Source organism: Oryctolagus cuniculus, chromosome 14 (genome assembly GCF_051225735.1).
Source record: "Oryctolagus cuniculus isolate XC-2025 breed Fujian yellow rabbit chromosome 14, ASM5122573v1, whole genome shotgun sequence".
NCBI lineage: Eukaryota > Metazoa > Chordata > Mammalia > Lagomorpha > Leporidae > Oryctolagus > Oryctolagus cuniculus.
The window spans coordinates 43,066,164-43,086,349 of NC_142880.1; the positions used below are offsets into that span (position 1 = coordinate 43,066,164).

Consider the following 20,186-nt stretch of genomic DNA (forward strand, 5'->3'; position numbering starts at 1 on the left):
ATTGAGGTTTCTGAGGAATCTCCAGACTGACTTCCATAGTGGCTTGACCAGTTTGCATTCCCACCAACAGTGGGTTAGTGTCCCTTTTTCCCCACATCCTCGCCAGCATCTGTTGTTGGTAGATTTCTGCATGTGAGCCATTCTAACCAGGGTGAGGTGAAACCTCATTGTGGTTTTGATTTGCATTTCCCTGATTGCTAATGACCTTGAACATTTTTTCATGTGCCTGTTGGCCATTTGGATTTCCTCTTTTGAAAAATGTCTATTGAGGTCCTTGGCCCATCTCTTAAGTGGGTTGTTGGTTTTGTTTCTGTGGAGTTTCTTGATCTCTTTGTAGATTCTGGTTATTAACCCTTTATCTGTTGCATAGTTTGCAAATATTTTTTCCCATTCTGTTGGTTGTCTCTTCACTCTCCTGACTGTTTCTTTTGCAGTACAGAAACTTCTCAATTTGATGCAATCCCAATAGTTGATTTTGGCTTTGACTGCCTGTGCCTCCCGGGTCTTTTCCAGAAATTCTTTGCCTGTGCCAATATCTTGAAGGGTTTCTCCAATGTTCTCTAGTAACTTGATGGTGTCAGGTCGTAGATTTAGGTCTTTAATCCATGTTGAGTGGATTTTTGTGTAAGGTGTAAGGTAGGGGTCTTGCCATGGCTGAGGAAGAACTTCTAAGATCAATCCCATTCACAATAGCTACAAAAACAATCAAATACCTTGGAATAAACTTAACCAAGGACGTTAAAGATCTCTACGATGAAAATTACAAAACCTTAAATAAAGAAATAGAAGAGGATACCAAGAAAAAGAAAAATCTTCCATGCTCATGGATTGGAAGAATCAATATCATCAAAATGTCCATTCTCCCAAAAGCAATTTATAGATTCAATGCAATACCAATCAAGATACCGAAGACCTTCTTCTCAGATCTGGAAAAAATGGTGCTGAAATTTATATGGAGGCACAAGAGACCTCGAATAGCTAAAGCAATCTTGTACAACAAAAACAAAGCCGGAGGCATCACACTACCAGATTTCAGGACATACTACAGGGCAGTTGTAATCAAAACAGCATGGTACTGGTTAAGAAACAGATGGATAGACCAATGGAACAGAATTGAAACACCAGAAATCAACCCAAACATCTACAGCCAACTTATATTTGATCAAGGATCTAAAACTAATTCCTGGAGCAAGGACAGTCTATTCAATAAATGGTGCTGGGAAAATTGAATTTCCACGTGCAGAATCTTCAGATTTTTTATGTTATAAGCTACTAAAATAAATCATCTTAGAAGCTGTTTAATACCTAGCTTTTTAGATAGTGCTCCAATTTATTTAGCCAAATGATGGAGAAACCATTTGCAGAATTAATGACCACTCTTTCCTGATCAGGAAATTCAGACACTTACATGGTGATTTTTAAAGCAAAATATACAATAAGTACTGACACATTTGATTTTTATTACAGACATTTTTGAGGAACTGAAATGCACTTTTATAAATATAAGCTAACTACCACTGCTATAAAGCTGCATTTGTCTCAAATTCTTCACAGGAAAGGAAATTTGGTGCACAAGATTTACCTAATTCATTCCCCTTTCTCGGATGGCTATGAAAAGTTAAAGCTGCAGCATATATCCTGGAAAGTCCAGACAGTTAATAAGATATACATAATTATGTGGACCCCTCTACTCATCCCGGAGCCTGAGAAAAAAGTCACAATGAGGAAAGAATGATAACTGAGAAGCCATGTGGGGTCACTGCAAATAACACTGAGAGATAGGAGTCCAGAGATTACACCAAGGTGCCAAACACCAAGGCAGGAGACAGTCACAGCCCTAGCTGGACCCTGCACACTAATCATATGTCACTCTTGACCCTGGTGTGGGATGGTTTCCATAAATAATGGGACACCTGGTACAAGATTCACTGGACCTGTGGCTGTGCCACTGTAGAAGATCCCCTGACAAGAGGAACTCTCTCACTACCGTACAATCACCTCTCTTAAAATCAGAGTTTTAGCTTGACTTTCTCAGAATCCACAGGTGCAAGCCACACCAATTGATTCTCAATAAATTCAGACAAACATACACAGCATTTGATGCCCTATGAAACATTACCTGTCTACTAATTGCTGCTTCCAGTTCAGGGTAACCTGCCTTGTCCAAAAGAATATTTGGGAAAAGATCTTCAATCAAACTCAAAAATAAGGGTTCATCTTCATCAATCTAAAAAAAGAAAAAAGGAAAGCAGACAACCCATTATGACACAAACACAGCAGTGTACAAATTAAAAACACCCAATATAGTCCAGACTATTTCAGTACAACCAATAATAAAATATCACCTTCACTGAAATTAATAACATTTTTCTTGCCTTTCCTCTAAGTTATAAAAAGAATAAGAGGATAACAGTAAGGAGAAACGAAATGAAATGAAAGAAAATACTCCTGCATGACAATCTTTCCACAAAATAGCCAATTTGGCAGTATATTAAATAGACTACAATTCCTGATTTAAATTAAAAGAGTTTTTTTTAATGTGGTATAGTAAGAAATTCATGAATTAGAATTTGGATCATACTTTTTCTTTGAAATAAAAATATATCACTTTGTCACTCTATATATGGACCCACTGAGACCAGACATTGATTACTAGTGTCTGCTATAAGAGAGTGAAATTATCACATATTTGTATAATTTACATATAATTTTCTGTAAGGCTCTACAGACTTTAAAGAGGGTGAGATTTTAGCTCTAAGACACAAAAGTCATTCAAGGCATTTGGAGCTTTAATGTGTGGATTTCAAAAAATCCATTTCAATTCTATATGAACAGACATTTTAGACTAGAGATGAGTCATTACTAAAAGAATTTCTGAAAAGTCTAATTTAAAGTTTTGCTCTTCAGCACTTTATCTGATAATTAGGCATTTTAAATGAGCATAGTTAAAGCCAATATTTCTAAATCTCACTTGTGCCCAGTGAATTGAACTGATATTTAAGCAGGTAGAACATTTCCATACATGAATCTTACCAGTTTTGAAAGATTCATGTCTCGTAGTACACGCATGACAATTGTGGATTCCGTGTCTGTGGGGCTGGCTCTCTTTGCTGCCCCCAAAGTCCGCAGGACTGACAGAATATTACGCAGCCCAAAATCATAATGTACCTGAAGAATTTGAGACACATGGGGCTTATTCTCCATGTTTCCTACCATGGAAACTACATTTATTTGACAGAGGCATATTCACAATAATGAACAAATTCTGATTTTCATTTAGAAAAGTCACTCAAAAAGTGGAGCAATACATTACATTTCTTTGTCAAAAAAAAAATCCAGAAAGTTCTCCCATAGACAATCACTAGCTGAGGCCCTTAGATCAGAACTCACTGATAGAGCTTGACAGGGAAAAGGGAATGACAGACATCTTGTGAGCTTCTTCCTAATCAATCCTACACAGCAAAGTTATTTCTGTCATTAGACTTAAATCTGATACCAGACTGGGACCTCGGTCATGACCATCACATCCATGTAGATGAAGCCTTCTGACTAACAAATAAGAAAGAAGCAGCTGTGCTCCAGGATTACCAAGAGGAAGAGGAAGGACAATCAGAAGGCCAAGCCCAGCTTGTCAACAAAAGCTCAACCACTCCACATTTAGCACATAGAAAGTGAATGATTAAAACCCAAGTATCCAACCACTGTGAAAAACACAATGTCAGTTCCTCAGAAAGATAAACAGAAGTGTCATTCAATCCAGAAATCTCACTGCTGGGTACACATCCAACAGACATGAAAGCTGGGTATCCAAGAGATAGTTTCATATCCACGTTCATATAACAGCAGTATTCACAACAGCCAATAGGTAGAAGCCACCCACTTTAAATGTCCATCAAGGGATGAATGGATAAACAGAATGTGGCATGTAGCTATGGTGGAACATTATTTGACCATTAAAAGAAGGAAATCTTATCACATGCTACAACATGGATGAACCTTGAGGGTATTATGCTAAGTAAAATCCTGCAGTCACAAAAAGACATGCATTATATGACTTCACTTATATGGGGCATCCAAAGAAGTCAAATTCATAGAAACAGACAGCAGAATGGTAGTTACAATAGACTAGAGAGAAGGAGAAAAGGTAGGCTTTGTTTTGTTTTCTTTTGTTTTGTTGGGTAGAGTTTCGGGTATTTATTTATTTATTTATTCGTTTATTTATTTGAAAGGCAGAGTTACAGAAAGACAGAGGCAGACAGAGAGAGACAGACCGAAGCCAGGAGCTTCCTCCAGGTCTCACTCACAGCCACAGTAGACTTGGGCCATCTTCTACTGCTTTCCCAGGCCATAGCAGAGAGCTGCATTGGAAGAGGATCAGCTGGGACTCGAATCAGCGTTCATATGGGATGCCAGCACTGCAGGTGGCAGCTTTATCTGCTATGCCACAGCGCCGGTCCTGAGAGTTTCAGTTTTTCAAGATGAAAAAAGTTATGAAAGTTCAGGAAATCTGTTCACTACATCATAGAAAATACTACACAGTTCAAAATGGTTACATGGTAGGGCCAGCACTGTGGCGTAGTGGGTAAAGCCGCAACCTGTGATATCGGCATCCTATACAGGCACACACTTGAGTCCCAGATAGTCCATTTCCAATTCAGCTCCCTGTTAATGTGCCCAGGAAAGCAAGCAGTGGAAGTTAGACCAAATACTTGGGCCACTGTACCACATGGGAGACCCAGTAGAAGCTCCTGGCTCCTGCCTCCATGTCAGCCAAGTTCCAGCCATTGGGGCCATCTGGGAGTGAACCATTGGATGGAAGATAGCTCTTTCTGTTTCTTTCTCTCTCTGTCTCTCTCTGTCTCTGTCTCTCTCTCTGTGTGTGTGTGTGTGTGTTTCAAATAAATAATTAAAAAATAGATGGCAAATTTAGTGCTGAATATGTTACCACATTAAAAAAAAAGTTAAATGCAGGAAAACAAAAAAGCAGTGATCTGCTAAAGTAGCTGGGAGCAGTGTACCTCACTAAATACTAGTTGGAGGACACAAAAACACACATATTGAGTTCATATAGTCAGGGAATTTAAACTCTAATAAAGATAATAAAGTATAATTATGAATAAACTTGCATAAAAGTAGCAATGACTTGGAATTGCTAGTGGGTGACAATTAAGGAAAACTTCCTATCAGAACTGGGCTTTGAGTTAAATCTGTGGGCACAAAGAGAGATTCACAGAATGTTCACCAAGAGATCCACATGAGACCAACTACTTTGTACACACTGACACATTTCATTCCACAGTGACCTTGTCTGTGGGAGTGAAGGCACAAAAAGTGAAGCAGTAGTTAAGAAAAGGGCAGGGGCTTGTATTGTGGTGTAGCAGGAAAAGCCACAGCCTGCAATGCCAGCATCTCATATGGGCACCAGTTCACGCCCACATCATTCCACTTTCAATCCAGCTCCCTGCTAATGGCCTGGGAAAAGCCTCAAAGGGTGATCTGAGTATTTGGGCCCCCTGCCACCCACACGGGAGAACCAGATGAAGCTTCTGACTCCTGAATTCGGCCTGGCCAAACCCTGGCTGTTGAGGCCATCAGGGAGTGAACCAGTGGATGGAAGATCTCTCACTGTCTCTCCCTCACTCTGTAAGTCTTTCAAATAGATAAATAAATCTTTTAAAACAAAAGACAAAGGCAAAAATCAGTCATGTGGGAAGTTTTCTACATCCAGTAAATAGCACACAAACACTATTTCTTTGACAGAGGGAAGAAACAGAATAAGTGAGTAAGGTTGTTATTACAGCAGGCAAAACTAGAAATGTTGGTGGCAGAAAAGCAGAGTCAGGGTCAGGCTAACAAGGAGGGTTTGTGGCCAGGGTCAAAATTCTGTGTGTTTCTGACATAGGAAAAGAACTTTTGGGCAGAATGTAATTTGGTTTAACATGTGGGTATAAAAAATTAATCTATAGTCAAAGAAGTTTGGAATGAAAGTTGGGGTAAGGAGAAGAACTGAAGTGTAATGTATGTTAGGAGACACTGTTCATGTTATAGTCTTATGTTTATTGCAATGTGTCATTATTTAACATATTTTTAGTAGTTTTTACTTATGTGCTAGACAACTGCAGTGTGATGCCTACCTCCTCGTATTCATTCCTTTTCGTGATCTTATCAGCTTGACTATGGGCAGGACCTGTCATTTGCTCCTAACTAATGGAACGCAGCAGAGACAGTATGTTGAATGCAATTACATGTAGGCAATTATGTGGTCCATTACATAGGATTATAACACTCATTTTGCTGGATATTTTTCTTTGCTGACTTTGAGAAGCCAAGTGGCCATGTTGGGGAATCCCACATAGCAAACAAAAGAACTATGTATAGCCTCTAGGAACTGAAGGCGATCTCCAGGCACAGCGAGTAAGAAATGGAATCTCTCAACTTACAACCTCAAGGAACAGGGTTCTGTCCACATCCTGCAAGAGCTTGGAAGTAGATCATTCCCCAGTCAAGCATCAGATGAAACCAAAGCCCTAGACAACACCTTGACTACAACCTTGTAGACACTAAGCAAAGAACCCTATTTAGATGACTCTTGACCTGCAGACACTGTGAAATCATAAATGTGAATGATTTTAAGCCACTAAATTTGTGGTTGGGCTATTACACCGCAGCAGATAACTAATGCAGATGTAATATATGATTAATTCCAGGCCTCTCAACTATGAAACCTCATGATGTTTGAACCTAATACTCCAAAGAGTAGAAGAAACTAGCAAGGTCACAAGAGAGAAGATGGCAATTAGCAGAGCTTGGCCACACCTGAGTGGCCTTAGAAATGAGAAGAATAAATGAGAAGTTCCTAAAAACCCTAATAAAACACAACACACATTATGATGAATATATAGGTGGCATAAAAAACAGATGTTAATAGCCATAATTCTTTGGTTTTAAATCAGTTCAAATAGTATTTACTTCATTTCTATGCTATAAATATTCATTTCTTTAACTGTACATACAAATATTCATTGCTTTATCAGTACATATAAAATTACTTTTGTAATGATACAACATCTTTCTATTTAGTATCTGTAAGGCACTTTAGCAACAATCCCAATCTACAGTTTTTCAAATGAGAACATTTCACGAAAGGAAAGATGAAACATTTGTAAGCCCATAGAGACCTGCAGAATGGCACACCTGCTTAGAAAGCTGTTCCTCACACAGCTTGTAGAGCGTGAAAAACTTCCTTGCCAAAACAACATTGTCTATGAAGCCACAACTGGCCAACTTCACTCTTATGATAATCTGACGGTCGGGGACCATCATGGCCACTGAGCGGAAGTTAATCTTCAAGTTTTCAGGGAGTTCCTGCCGCCCAGCATAGCCGGGATTCTAAATAGAAAACAAAATGCAAGGACAAATGCTAAGATCAGGGGGCAACAAGCATACATCAGCATGATATTAAAAGATTCGCAATGTACACACAACAAAACCAGAATGACAACCAAGGAACTCATTTACATATATCATTCTTCTTCCACCTGGACAAATTAAGTCATGAGTTATTAATATGATCTTTGTTTAACACCAAAGGCTTTCAAACAGGAGTGAAAATTACAATCCCAATTTCCATTCATGGAAAATAGATGACATATGGCCAGGGAGAGACATAAAGAGTGTGATAAGACAGCTGAAATTCAGTAACTCTTCTAGCTTCCTTACCATGGTTAGAAAAAGTCCAAATTCAGGGTTCATAGTCACATTATCTCCATCAGTAAAAATGAAAGATTTTTTACGTTCCTTTTTACAGGTGAGAATAATGGAAATTTGCTGGGCTGCAACTGAGAGAACTGGTAGATCAATACGGTTGAATTCATCAAAACAACCCCAGGATCCAGATTGTGCCAGTCCTTAGAAAGCAAATTAAACAGAAAATCCAATTACTATGTAATTTTGGAAAGCCCAGGAAAAGCACATTATGCAGCTGCCAAAATGAACCAGAGAAAGGTTTGCTCAAAAAATAAAGCTGAACAAATAGATCATGCATCAAGAGGCCCGAAACAGCTGACAATTTGGCACTTTATCTATAAACGCCAACCTGCAGGAATAAAGGAACATTACAAAAGGCAAGTAAACTTAACACAGGGTCCACACAACATGAATGAGATTCATGGTTTTCCAGTAAGTTTTACATAGTTGAAGAATGAAATTAACATTACAAATTATCGAAAAATAAATCTCAACAAACTAGTCTACCATAGCCAAAATTTCTTGTTAAATTAAAAAAATATATATAAACATCACCTTTAAAAATCCTCCCAAGTCCTCGAAAATCCATCTGATCTGAACAGTTGAAAACCACAACATATTTCCCAAGACAACGTCCCATATCTTTGGTGGTCTCTGTTTTGCCTGTTCCTGCAGGTCCAGCAGGGGCTCCCCCCATGCTCATTCCCAGGGCTTGGGCCAGCGTGATGTAACACCTGGAGAAGAACAATCAACACAACCAAGCCAGAATGTAAGGAAACCCACCCAAGATCACAAAACAGAAGATCCTATGTGACATTCCTAATACTCAAACCTAAAATACACTTTTCTTTATTGATGTTAACATGTGTTGAGACCAAGGAGGGGTACTCTCTAGTCAAATAAGTTTGAAAACTCTTTAAAAGGTCAAACAGATTTCTTTCCTGCTGAACTTTTCAGTCTTCTTATGATCATGTATACTGAGAATCTCCAAGTATGAGAAATAGTACACAGCATTTTCAAAATTTATTTAGCAATTTTTCCTCAGAAATCTATCCACTAAAAGAATAATATTCACTCAACATCACTAATCACCAGGGAAATGCAAACTAGAACCACTATGAGACATCACTTTACATACATCAAAATGGCTATTGTCCAAAAGATAAGAAATAACAAATGTTGGTGAGGGGGTGGATAAAAAGGAAGCATGTACCCTTATGGTAGAAATGTAGCTTGGTGCAGCCATCATGAAAAACAGTATGGAGCTTCCTAAGGAAATTAAAATGGAACTACCTCTCTTCTAGGTCTATATCCAGAGCAGATAGAATCATCACCTTGTAAAGATACCTGCACGCCTATGTTCACTGCAGCACTATTCCCCAAAGCCAAGTAACAACTTAGCTATCAATGGACAAATGGATAAAGAAAACATGGTACATTCATTTGTGCAATGGAAAATCACTCAGCCCTAAAAAAGAAGACCATGCCATTTGCCACAAGATAGAGAATATGGAGGACATTATGCTAAGTGAAATAAAGTCAGACACTGAGAGACAAACATTGCACGATTTCATTTATATGTGGAATCTAGAAGGAGACAAAAAGATCAAATATATAGTGACAGAAAATAACTCAGTGGTTACCAGGAGAGGGGCATATGGAAGAAATGGTAAGAGTCAGGTCAGAGGATACAAAACAGATATGGAAGATGGACAAGTCTAGAGACCTACAGTGCAACATGAAGACCAGTCAATACAACTGTATTGTACTGGAAATTTTTGTTAAATAAATATATTTTAGTTGTTTTGTAACAAAAAACAAACAAAAATTATGTTTGATGATAGATATGTTAGCTTGCTTCACCACAGTAACCATTTGAGTCCCATCTGGTCTTCTCACAAGCCAGTTCCTAGTAACATACCTGGGAAAGCAGAGGAGGATGACCCTAGCACTGGGGCCCCTGTCACTCAGGTAGAAAACTCAGATGGAGCTCGTGGCTCCTGGCTTTGGCCTGGCCTAATCTGGGCCATGTGGGGAATGAACCAGTGATAGAAGATCTCTCCCTCTCTCTCTCTTTCTCTACCCACCCACCACCCCAAACCATCACTCTGCCTTTCAAATAAAGAAACCTTCTAATATATAATAAAGACAAAAAGAAAGAAAACTGTCTGTGAAATTCACTGGGAGCCATTTAAATGATTAATTCCCTTTTGAATCTAACTGTTGATCATTTGATATACTTGGGACTCAAATAGTGTAGTGCTAAATAATCACATCTTTAATCTATTTCTGTGATCATCACTATACCTGCATTTCCTTTCTAGTACATCTTATTAGATTAGCAAGTAAAAGATTTTGTGGGTGAATACAAGAATGCCTATAAAGGAAAAATTTTCACCTGCAAATTACTTGATTCCCAGCACCACCTGGTGTTGTCAAAGGAGACAGTTCACAAAGTGCTACTGTTCAGGATTTTCATATGTCATAACTATAAAGCATTCACCATGACTTGAAAAAGATTCCCAAAAAAGGATGTGCTCATTCAGCATGAGGGATAGACAGGGACAGTGGGCACACAGACGGGAAGTCCTCCGTGGTCTCTATCCTACTAGAATGGGTTCGAGAAGGAGACAGTAAATGCCTCAGCCCTGAGTGCATACCAAGCCTGGATATGGATCAAAAGGTAAAGGTATGCGATGAAAAGGATCCCTTCTCTCCATTAGGGTTTGCTTTTTTAAACTTTTATTTAATAAATATAAATTTCCAAAGCACAGCTTTTGGATTACAGTGGCTTTTCCCCCCATAACCTTCCTCCCACCCGCAACCATCCCATCTCCCGCTCCCTTTCCCATCCCATTCACATCAAGATTCATGTTCAATTATCTTTATATACAGAAAATCAATTTAGTATATATTAAGTAAAGATTTCAACAGTTTACACCCACACAGAAACACAAAGTGTAAAGTACTGTTTGAGTACTAGGGTTTGCCTTTTAACCAAAGGTCTCATTTCTGCCCTTGCAGAGTATGTAACATCAATAGCTGGCATGATGCAGCCACATCCTTGATTCTCATTGCATTCCCAGAGAGACCTGAAGGGAAACCATCTCACAGATGGGGCAAGAGGCTCATGGAGATTGAGCAGCTCTTCTCAGGAGTGCACAGGGAGGCCTGAGACTCAAGGCAGCCTGTCTGCAAGCCATGCCCCCTTGTTACCTGGCCTTGGGACACATCCACCTTCTCAGGGGAAGAAATGCACCCCCTTTCAATTCTGGCCACTCTGCTGCTGTCTTACAAACCCTCTTTACATAACTGGGATTGTTTAGCAAGTTGTTGTCTCAAAGAAATCATTCTTTGATTTGAAAAGTAGGCAGCATGTTTAGCAACTGATCCCTTACTTTCTCCACTAGGCAGGCTTCAGCCCAGCTGCTAGACTGGTACCCACACCACCTTGCAGTGACTGCAAGAACTGTCAGAGCATCTCGAGACACAGGGTCATGTGACTCTTCTCAGGGAATTCGACAGGTTTGTGTACCTTGCCCCTGGCTTCTCTGTCTTCCTTTCCAATCTTCTTCCTCCAAGTCATTTCCAAAAGTTCTCCATTCAAAAATAAGATTGGACCTTTTATGTGTTTCTGTGGCCTTCTCCGAGTTCTATTCCAGTTTTTTGCCTCGACATTAAACATTCTGCTATCAGAAGCTGGATCAAATTCATACCAGTAACCCCGCCCCAGCTGCTTGCCTAGACCCTGATACCTTGTGTACTATGACTTTATGGCAAATAAATGGCTTTTATATGCTCAATAGCACACTCCTATTGGTTCCACCTGCACCAACAGCTCCTGGAATTAGACACAGACTATGACCATGATGCCAAACGAAAAATGACAGACCCCATGACCCAAGGTTCACCATATTTTGTTTTAACCAAATCTGTCACCAGAATTAGTATTAAGTAGTAATTACTCTGTAGACGCACTTCATAACATGTAAACCAGAAGTGGTTTTGGCTCCTAGGATTCTAAAACATTAAAAAGCTTCCAAAGATCACAGTGGCAAATATATCAACAAGGCTCTTTACTTTGTTGAGAACTTAGTTTAGTTACAAAGTCTTTGATTACAGTACTTGCTTAAGAGGAAGTGAGAAGAAAGGTTGCAAAAGAGTATATTATTCAATGATTACAAACATCAATGCTCAAAGTAAAAATAGTGATGAGAGTAACATTTATTATGTCTGGGCTCTGGCCTGGACATTTAGGTGCCCCTTCTCATCCACAGTTTTACTCTTTGCAGTTTCATTTACCCTTAGTGGTAAACATGGTCTAAAAATATTAGATGAACATTTTTTGAAACAGAGAGGGGGTTCATTCACACAAGGTTTATTACAGTACACAGTTATAATTGTTTTATTTTATTATTACTATTAATCTCTTACTATGCCTCATTTATAAATTAAACTATCATAGGCATATATAGATGTATAGGAAAAATATAATGTACCTAGACTTCAGTACTCTCTGAGGTTCCAGGCATCCTCTAGGGGTTTTGAGATGTATCCACCAAGGAAAAGGGGAGACTACTGTGTGCTTCATTTCTAGTCCCCACAATGATTCCAAAAGAAGGGGATGAGAGAAGTGAGGTGTCTGACCCAACACTACAGATATGCTAAGGGCAGAGCTGAGTGGTCTCACACATTGCAAGACTATGTCAGAGAAAGACACATCATTATGCTTGTCTACATTTCTTATCAAGCAGATAAGATGCTGCATCAGCCATCAACTCCCTCTGCCCTCTCTATTAAGTGCTAGCAGTAGTATGTACTTCCAGTCTTCTCCACGTGTGCTCAGAAGTGGAAGGAAAGATTGGTCATTAAAGACACCATGAGTGTTTGGAGAAAGGTGCTACACGCTTTTATGGAATGATAATCGCTGTTTGAGCCTCTGAAATGTTCACAGCTCTGTCCACATGGCATGATGCCCCAGAGTCAAGAAAGCGGCCACAGTTACTGAATTTTTCCAGCTGGATCAGCAAAAAGCTGACCACAAATGCATCTGTGTCTCCAGTACTTACTTCGTTAAAGTAATCATCTTAGTGAAGAGTGTTCTTTTGTAAAAGAATTCAGCCAACAACCTGAAAGAGCATTATAGATCCTCCCGTAGAGTCTCCAGGAAGGAACACAAGTCCCACTGAGCCCTGATTTTAGTCCAGTGAGAACTGTCTCATATTTCTGACATACAGAATCCTAAAAATAACAAATTTGAGCTGTTTAAACTTCTAAATGTGTGGTATTTGTTAAGGCAGCAATAGAAAATGAACACCAGGAGCCTGAATGGAATGAGTTCAAGACAAAAATAAGAGAGAAACTGCTTTGGATGGGTTTTGATGAGGGCACAGAAATTAGAAGGAAACTGGAGGGGTCAGGGTATGGGCTGCACATTGATCAGCACGATACACAGAAAGTAGAAACGGATGCTGCTCCCAGAGAGGACATCCCAGTGTCAGTGGAGATGTTGTCTCTGTATGATGCATCCAAAGAACCAGGAGAGACAGAGATCATGCAAGGACAGGTGGTCACATTATGGATGTGATCACAGGAGATCAGTGCATCTGTCTTCTCAATAAAGAGAGAGGAAGGTAAGGAGGCACTGGAGGGTGAAAGAGAGGAGGCAGGAGACAAGCACATACACTTTTCATATAGATTTCCTGTTGGGGAACTCTTCATGTTTCTTAAATTAACATTACTTTAACTCACAAATCATGATTGATTGTGTACATTTATAAGGTATAATATGAAATTCTGTTACATGGATACAATATGGAAGGATTCAGCCAAATGATTTAACATATGCCTAACCTCATCTACTTACCATTTTTTATGGGAAGACATTTGAATTGCTCTCTCTCAGTTATTTTGAAATACACATTATTATTTTCCACAGTCACCCTACTGTGGAATAGATGTTAACACTTATTCCTCCTGCTAATCTCAGCCTTGGTACCCTTTGACCAACAACCCCTCATTTGCTCCCTCTTCAGGCTCTGGAAACCACCATCAAGCTCTGAACATCCACGAGTCTGATTTCTTAGATTCCACCTCTGATGAAGCCATGTGGTATTCATCTTTCTATGTTTGACTTATTGGATAATCTCCTTCCCCACAAGGTCCTGCCACAGCTACGGCAAGCCATCTTCAACCCAGACTTCAGAGAGAATAAGAAAAGCTAAAAGAGCTAAATGCAAGAGGAAGATGAGACCCACAAAATATCTTGCAGCTCCTCCAGCTTCAACTGACAGTGGACACTGCTGTGAGCATCATAAATGAACCAAACAGGCAATCAGTCCTAGCAGATGACAGTGTTAATACATCAAACTCAAATTGCCTCTGATAACATTTTAAATCTTATAGCTTGAAGGATCACTCTGTGATAATGACCCATGTTCAGCTTCAGCTAAGGCCAAAGATTGATGATGAGGAGCCACACAATGCTGTATTATGAATACAGGGTAGAAGGATTCAACTAAGCCATTTGGACATTTTAAGTATTCAGCATATCCAGACCAGAGAATATACAATGTGCCTCATATCACAAAGTTCAAATTAGACTGAGAAATCACAGAACATTAGCCCTGGGAGGACCCTCCAGGGACAACCCAGTTCAACTTACAGATGAAGTGATGAAGTCTAGGGAGATGACAAAGATGGCCCAAACAAACACAACCAGCACAGAGCAGAATCGACAACTCCCCATGCATAGCCCAGGCTTCTCCCCACTGCTTTCACCTGCACCGATGCTCCATTTCTCTCCTGCTAAAAGATCATCTTAATTGTCTCTATGTGGTGACAAGGGACTCCAGCAGCCTTCAAAGCCTGCTGTGATTTGCACCTGGTGTCATACAACAATTAATTCCCTTTCTTGCCCATTCAATGTCCATGGATGCATTTAAACCTTGCCTCTGTAAGACTAAATGCAAAGGAAGCAAATCTAAATTCCAGGTGAAGACACAGGTGTAAAGCTAAAAATACTGAATTTCAAAGGCTTTGATATAAAAAGACTCTATAAACCTTAAGAAACATTAAGCAAAAATCCCCTGAGCAACTCGTGAGAATAAAAATGTTGAAGTGGAGTGTTGAGGGGTTAAAATCACAGAATCCCTCCATCACCTGTCTGTGAGAGGAGTTATGACAAGTCTGTCGGTGCAGCCTAAAAATTCATTCTGGTATATGAAAGCCACATCAGTGATGTGAATCATCATCTTGTCAGAATCTTCATTAAAATAAAATCTGCACTGCTTCAGCCACTCAAAGTCTGTTGGGCTCTTGATGTGCATGTGACACTGAAATGCAAAAGGCATAATGTTGGAAATGAGACTAGGAGTATTTATTTAGTACACATATAAGCATTCATGTGGACCATACAGTGAAACACAGGGAACTCAAAGGCTACCCAATTAGTTCAGAGATGCCAGCTTTATCACCATCCAGTTCACTCAAGTATTCATCAACAAAAAAGAAGCTTTAGAAGATATGGGAGGGGCCGGCACTGTGGGGTAGCAGGCAAAGCTGCCACCTGCAGTGCCAGCATCCTATATGGGCGCCAGTTTGAGTCTCAGCTGCTCCTCTTCCAATCTAGCTCTTTGCTATGGACTGGGAAAGCAGTAAAAGATGGACCAAGTCCTTGGACTTCTGCACCCACGTGGGTGACTTGGAAGAACCTCCTGGCTCCTGGCTTCAGATCGGTGCATCTCCGGCCATGGCAGCCATTTCTCTCTCTAATTCTCTCTCTGTAACTCCGCCTTTCAAATAAATAAATAAACCTTTTACAAAAAAAAAAAAAAAAGAATATGTGGGAATAGGAAAATTCAAGAGAAATCCTGATGTATGGCCCTCTAATTTAAATGGCATTTCATATCTTAAAAATAAGATCCCTCTTTCTGAAATTTTACCCTTAAATGCCCAATAACATAGTCCCAACCCCAGAATATAACGCATAAAAACATGTTCTGGCATGCAAAGACAGAAATAAACAATGTTAGAAAAAAGACATCTCGGCCGGCGCCGCGGCTCACTAGGCTAATCCTCCGCCTAGCGGCACCGGCACACCGGGTTCTAGTCCCGATCGGGGCGCCGGATTCTGTCCCGGTTGCCCCTCTTCCAGGCCAGCCCTCTGCTGTGGCCAGGGAGTGCAGTGGAGGATGGCCCAGGTGCTTGGGCCCTGCACCCCATGGGAGACCAGGAAAAGCACCTGGCTCCTGGCTCCTGCCATCGGATCAGCGCGGTGCGCCGGCCGCAGCGCGCTGGCCGCGGCGGCCATTGGAGGGTGAACCAACGGCAAAAGGAAGACCTTTCCCTCTGTCTCTCTCTCTCACTGTCCACTCTGCCTGTCAAAAAAGAAAAAAAAAAAAAAAGAAAAGAAAAAAAAAGAAAAAAGACATCTCAAGATTATGACAAATTATATTGCTGGGCTTTTTTTTAATCCATTAATTATTTTTCCTACAAATGGCAGCAGGCCCAAATTTTTAACATCTAAAAGGCAGGTTACTTTCCAGCAAATGCTTTTGCCTGGATTTTTTTTACCAAAATGTTAAGGCACTTTACTCATTTTTCTTTGACAAATAAGAAATCTAAAATTACCTTGACCTCTTTATTTCTCAGAGAAGCAAACAGTGTGCTTAACTATTAAGAAAGGAAATGAACACAAAACAGCTGGAATGTACTGTCTTTTATTGCCATTCCATCAGAACCAATCTTTCATAATCCTTTTCACATAATGGGTAAGACACAACCCAGAAAATTATTATGAAAATAAGAGCTTCTTGTCTCTTATTTAATGTTGTATTTTATAGTAAAGGACAAATTTCACTTCTTTTCACATTTCCCATTTTTTGTAACTATTGAACCCTCCTTTTTCCTACACTGCTTTTTCTTTAAAAGCAAAAATCTGCATGACACCTGAGTGTCACAAGCTATATTAGGAAAGACCATTTGCAATCAATGACATAAAATGTAAAAAACTTGTTAAGGATGTGATTTACCAAAAGCCTTAAGGGAAACCCTAAATAGCTCTACTAGCAATATTACTTAATTTCTGCAGCACGAAACTAGTGCTCTCCAATAAATAACTAAAAGGAGTATGAGATAAATGAAAGCCTTTCAGGTTGCTACATGACTTTTTAGCATTAAAATAATCACATAAGGACTTTAAAAATAGAGTCTAATTGTCTCTATGCTAATTGTAGCATAGTATAGATCATCGGAATATGACTGAAATTTCAGGTAATGACTGAAAAGAAAGTCTGACAAACAAGCTCCAATCCTGAGATGATTCTTTGCCTGAATTTAACCTTTTCTGAATTAAATCAAACTAATTCCAGCAGGTAAACACAGATAGTGTCTAATATTTACTCTTCTGTATATGTCACAGCATTTATAAAGAATTTACCAGGTCATCGAAGATATCCCTTTGGTGCACGTGAATAGTAATCAGAGTCTCAAATTTAACTCGCTCCACGGAACTCAGATCCTTTGTGGTGATGTCTATCAGTGTGTTCAGTAGCTCCAGGAAAGACTGATTGGTTTTCTGCATGATTTTTTTATCAAATTTGGCATTTCTAAGGGCTTCTTCTGAATCTCTTGTCCATATCATTTGAATTCCTAATAACCCAACCTTATGGAAATAAGAGCTTTATGAGTGTGAGGCATATTTATCTATTTAATCAGAAATCACCATATAATGAATATTTGTGATCATTACACAAATAGAGAGTCATGGTTACATCAACTTGACACCTGGTCTCAAAACCTATGAAAACTCTATTCATATTACTCATCTAGCAATTAAATATGTAAAGCCTCATGATGTATCTACAATATTTTTCGCAAAATCTCAAATGATTACATTTGTCACATATTTCCCTGAATAGTTTTTAAGTTACTTACAGGAAAAGAATATGCCTCAGATTTGTTTTATTCAAACTAGCACATTATTTACACATAGTAAATATTCAAAAATATTTGTAGATCACAATGACTAAGAAAACATTATTTCCTGTATTTTAATGCTGAAATCCATTTTCACATTTGTAGTAAAGCATCCATTCTGTATGTTTTCATGATTTATATACATTGTCACATAAAGATATAAATATATATGATTAAATAATCTGCAGTTGGAATCTTTAAGCTTATCTATATTTAATGGATCCTTAAGAAAATCTTAGGGTCCAGAGTTAAGCTGTCAGTTCATTTGTGAGGCTTGTAAGAGGCAATCTCTGAGATTTAAGATGATGTTTTACCAAAATATTTTCTCATTTCAATACACTGACCTGAGCAGGGAAGGAAGAAAGAAATTCAATCAATTGGAAACCTGTTTCTTGAATATTTGCAGCTGCCTGACGAATCACATGATGTAACGAGGACTGAGATTCCTCCAGGAGAGAATTAAGCCAAACTTCTACATTTCCCTCTGCCATCACAGGTTTGTCCAATTCAATTACCTCACCCTCTCGGGAGGAAACTGACAGAATGCAGTCGTAGATCTATGTCGGAAGACAAAATAAAATTTGTATAAAAAATGAAAAAAAAATTTTACTCTTTCTCCATGCCCCTTGTGTCAGTTACCATTCTTTTAGAAAGTTAAGCTATTAGAAAGTTAAGATTAGGAAATACAAGACAAAATATATAAAAACAATTTCAAAACAATAAAAAATTAACCATAAAATCTAACACAATGCCAAACTAATTCCAAATAATCTATATTCTAGGAGAAAAATTTATTTTCTAATAGAAATATTTAATATACAAGTGATGATTGAAAAAAAAAAAAAAAAACCTCTAAAGTTTCCTAAGTGAAATCAGACTCTTGAAGAACCTGTCATTCCATACCATCAGATTATCTGGTCGACATTGTCAAGGATCTACGCCATACAAATTCCAATTCTGTAGCAAACATGACAGAGGAGCTCTTGGTTATACAAGTTTTCTAATCCAAACCTAGCTCCTATTCTGGTCACTTCAGTCTCCATGCAGCCCAGCTTAATGAGGACAGTGTGGTAGTTGCATTTCTCAGATACAGGAACCAACGGCCCTCTTCCACTCACTCATCATGTAATGTTGCAGAACAACATCTCAGAGATCAAGTTTGTTATCCATAGTTAATCATTAAAAATCATGCCTTTCTATTCGGATCCAGCAAAAAAGCCCATGAGAGTATTTTGGGCATGGAAAGCCAAGAACTCTGTCAAAAAAAAAAAAAAAAAAAAAAAACACACACACACAACTAAATGAAAGATCTCTGTAAGTGAGATCCCAGCGGAAAGAATGGGCCATCAAAGAAGGAGGTACCTTTCTCTGAAGGCCTTGTCTAAATAAGATTGGAGTAGGCAAACTCAAAAGGCTTCCATAGTCTTGGCAACTCATGACAAGAGCCTCGGGTGATTATTGATGCCATAAACAAGAGTGTCAATTGTTAAATCAACAACAGAAGTCACTGTGCACTTACTCCCCATGTAGGATCTCTGTCCTTAATGTGCTGTACATTGTGATTTAATGCTATAACTAGTACTCAAACAGTACTTTACACTTTGTGTTTCTGTGTGGGTGCAAACCGTTGAAATCTTTACTTAGTATATACTAAATTGATCTTCCGTGTATATAAAGATAATTGAAAATGAATCTTGATGTGAATGGGATGGGAGAGGGAGCGGAAGATGGGAGGGTTGCGGGTGGGAGGGAGGTTATGGGTCGGGGGGGAGCCACTGTAATCCAAAAGCTATACTTTGGAAATTTATATTTATTAAATAAAAGTTAAAAAAAAATCATGCCTTTCCTACCTCCCTACCCATCTCACAGGCTACACACAGTAGTTAAACAAAATAAAACAAATTGGAAAGTAAACACAAATGTTTGCTGTTGTTTCTGTTCTTTGGCAAGATGGAATGCTGTTCCTTTGGGATCAGATTCAGTGCCATGGTAATCAAGTATTCCTTGGCTGTAGAGAGAAGTGTTCTACCAAGAAACTAATGAGTCTCAAGTTCAGGGCCCTATACTTGCACTGACCCTTTCCAAGTCCTGAAAATAAATTTATATTTATAATGTTAGAAGATTCAGAATACAAAAACTCAGGTAGTGCCCTTGGATATAGAAACTTGATAGAAGGAATAACAAAAAAGCAAGTGCAATGTTGTCTTAAGTAACTGCAATGGCCAGAGGCTAAAACCGTGTGGACAAATGAAGAAGTTTAAATTATCTTCAATGTACAACTTAAGACACTGAGAAGCTTCACTCCTGAACCATGAAGTCTTAGGATTTTCTAAAAAAAATTATTGGGGCTGGTGCTGTGGCATAGCAGGTAAAGCCACCACCTGCAGTGCTAGTATCTCATACGGGCACTCGTTCGAGTTCCGGCTGCTCCTCTTCCAATCCGGCTCTCTGCTATGGCCTGG

General features: G+C 39.0%; 1 protein-coding gene across 3 annotated transcripts in view; it reads right to left on the bottom strand.

The window, feature by feature from the left end:
• Positions 1 to 20,186, bottom strand: part of DNAH5 (dynein axonemal heavy chain 5) — a 319,159-nt gene that overhangs the window by 132,625 nt on the left and 166,348 nt on the right. For all 3 annotated transcript variants that reach the window (XM_051853566.3, XM_089312625.1, XM_089312626.1), the window contains exons 33-40: positions 18,069 to 18,281; positions 17,186 to 17,410; positions 14,908 to 15,080; positions 8,302 to 8,480; positions 7,720 to 7,907; positions 7,195 to 7,389; positions 3,034 to 3,168; positions 2,120 to 2,227 (exon numbers count right to left, since the gene is read on the bottom strand). In XM_051853566.3, the coding sequence (XP_051709526.3) occupies positions 2,120 to 2,227; positions 3,034 to 3,168; positions 7,195 to 7,389; positions 7,720 to 7,907; positions 8,302 to 8,480; positions 14,908 to 15,080; positions 17,186 to 17,410; positions 18,069 to 18,281 (1,416 nt within the window). The remainder of the gene's footprint in view (positions 1 to 2,119; positions 2,228 to 3,033; positions 3,169 to 7,194; positions 7,390 to 7,719; positions 7,908 to 8,301; positions 8,481 to 14,907; positions 15,081 to 17,185; positions 17,411 to 18,068; positions 18,282 to 20,186) is intronic.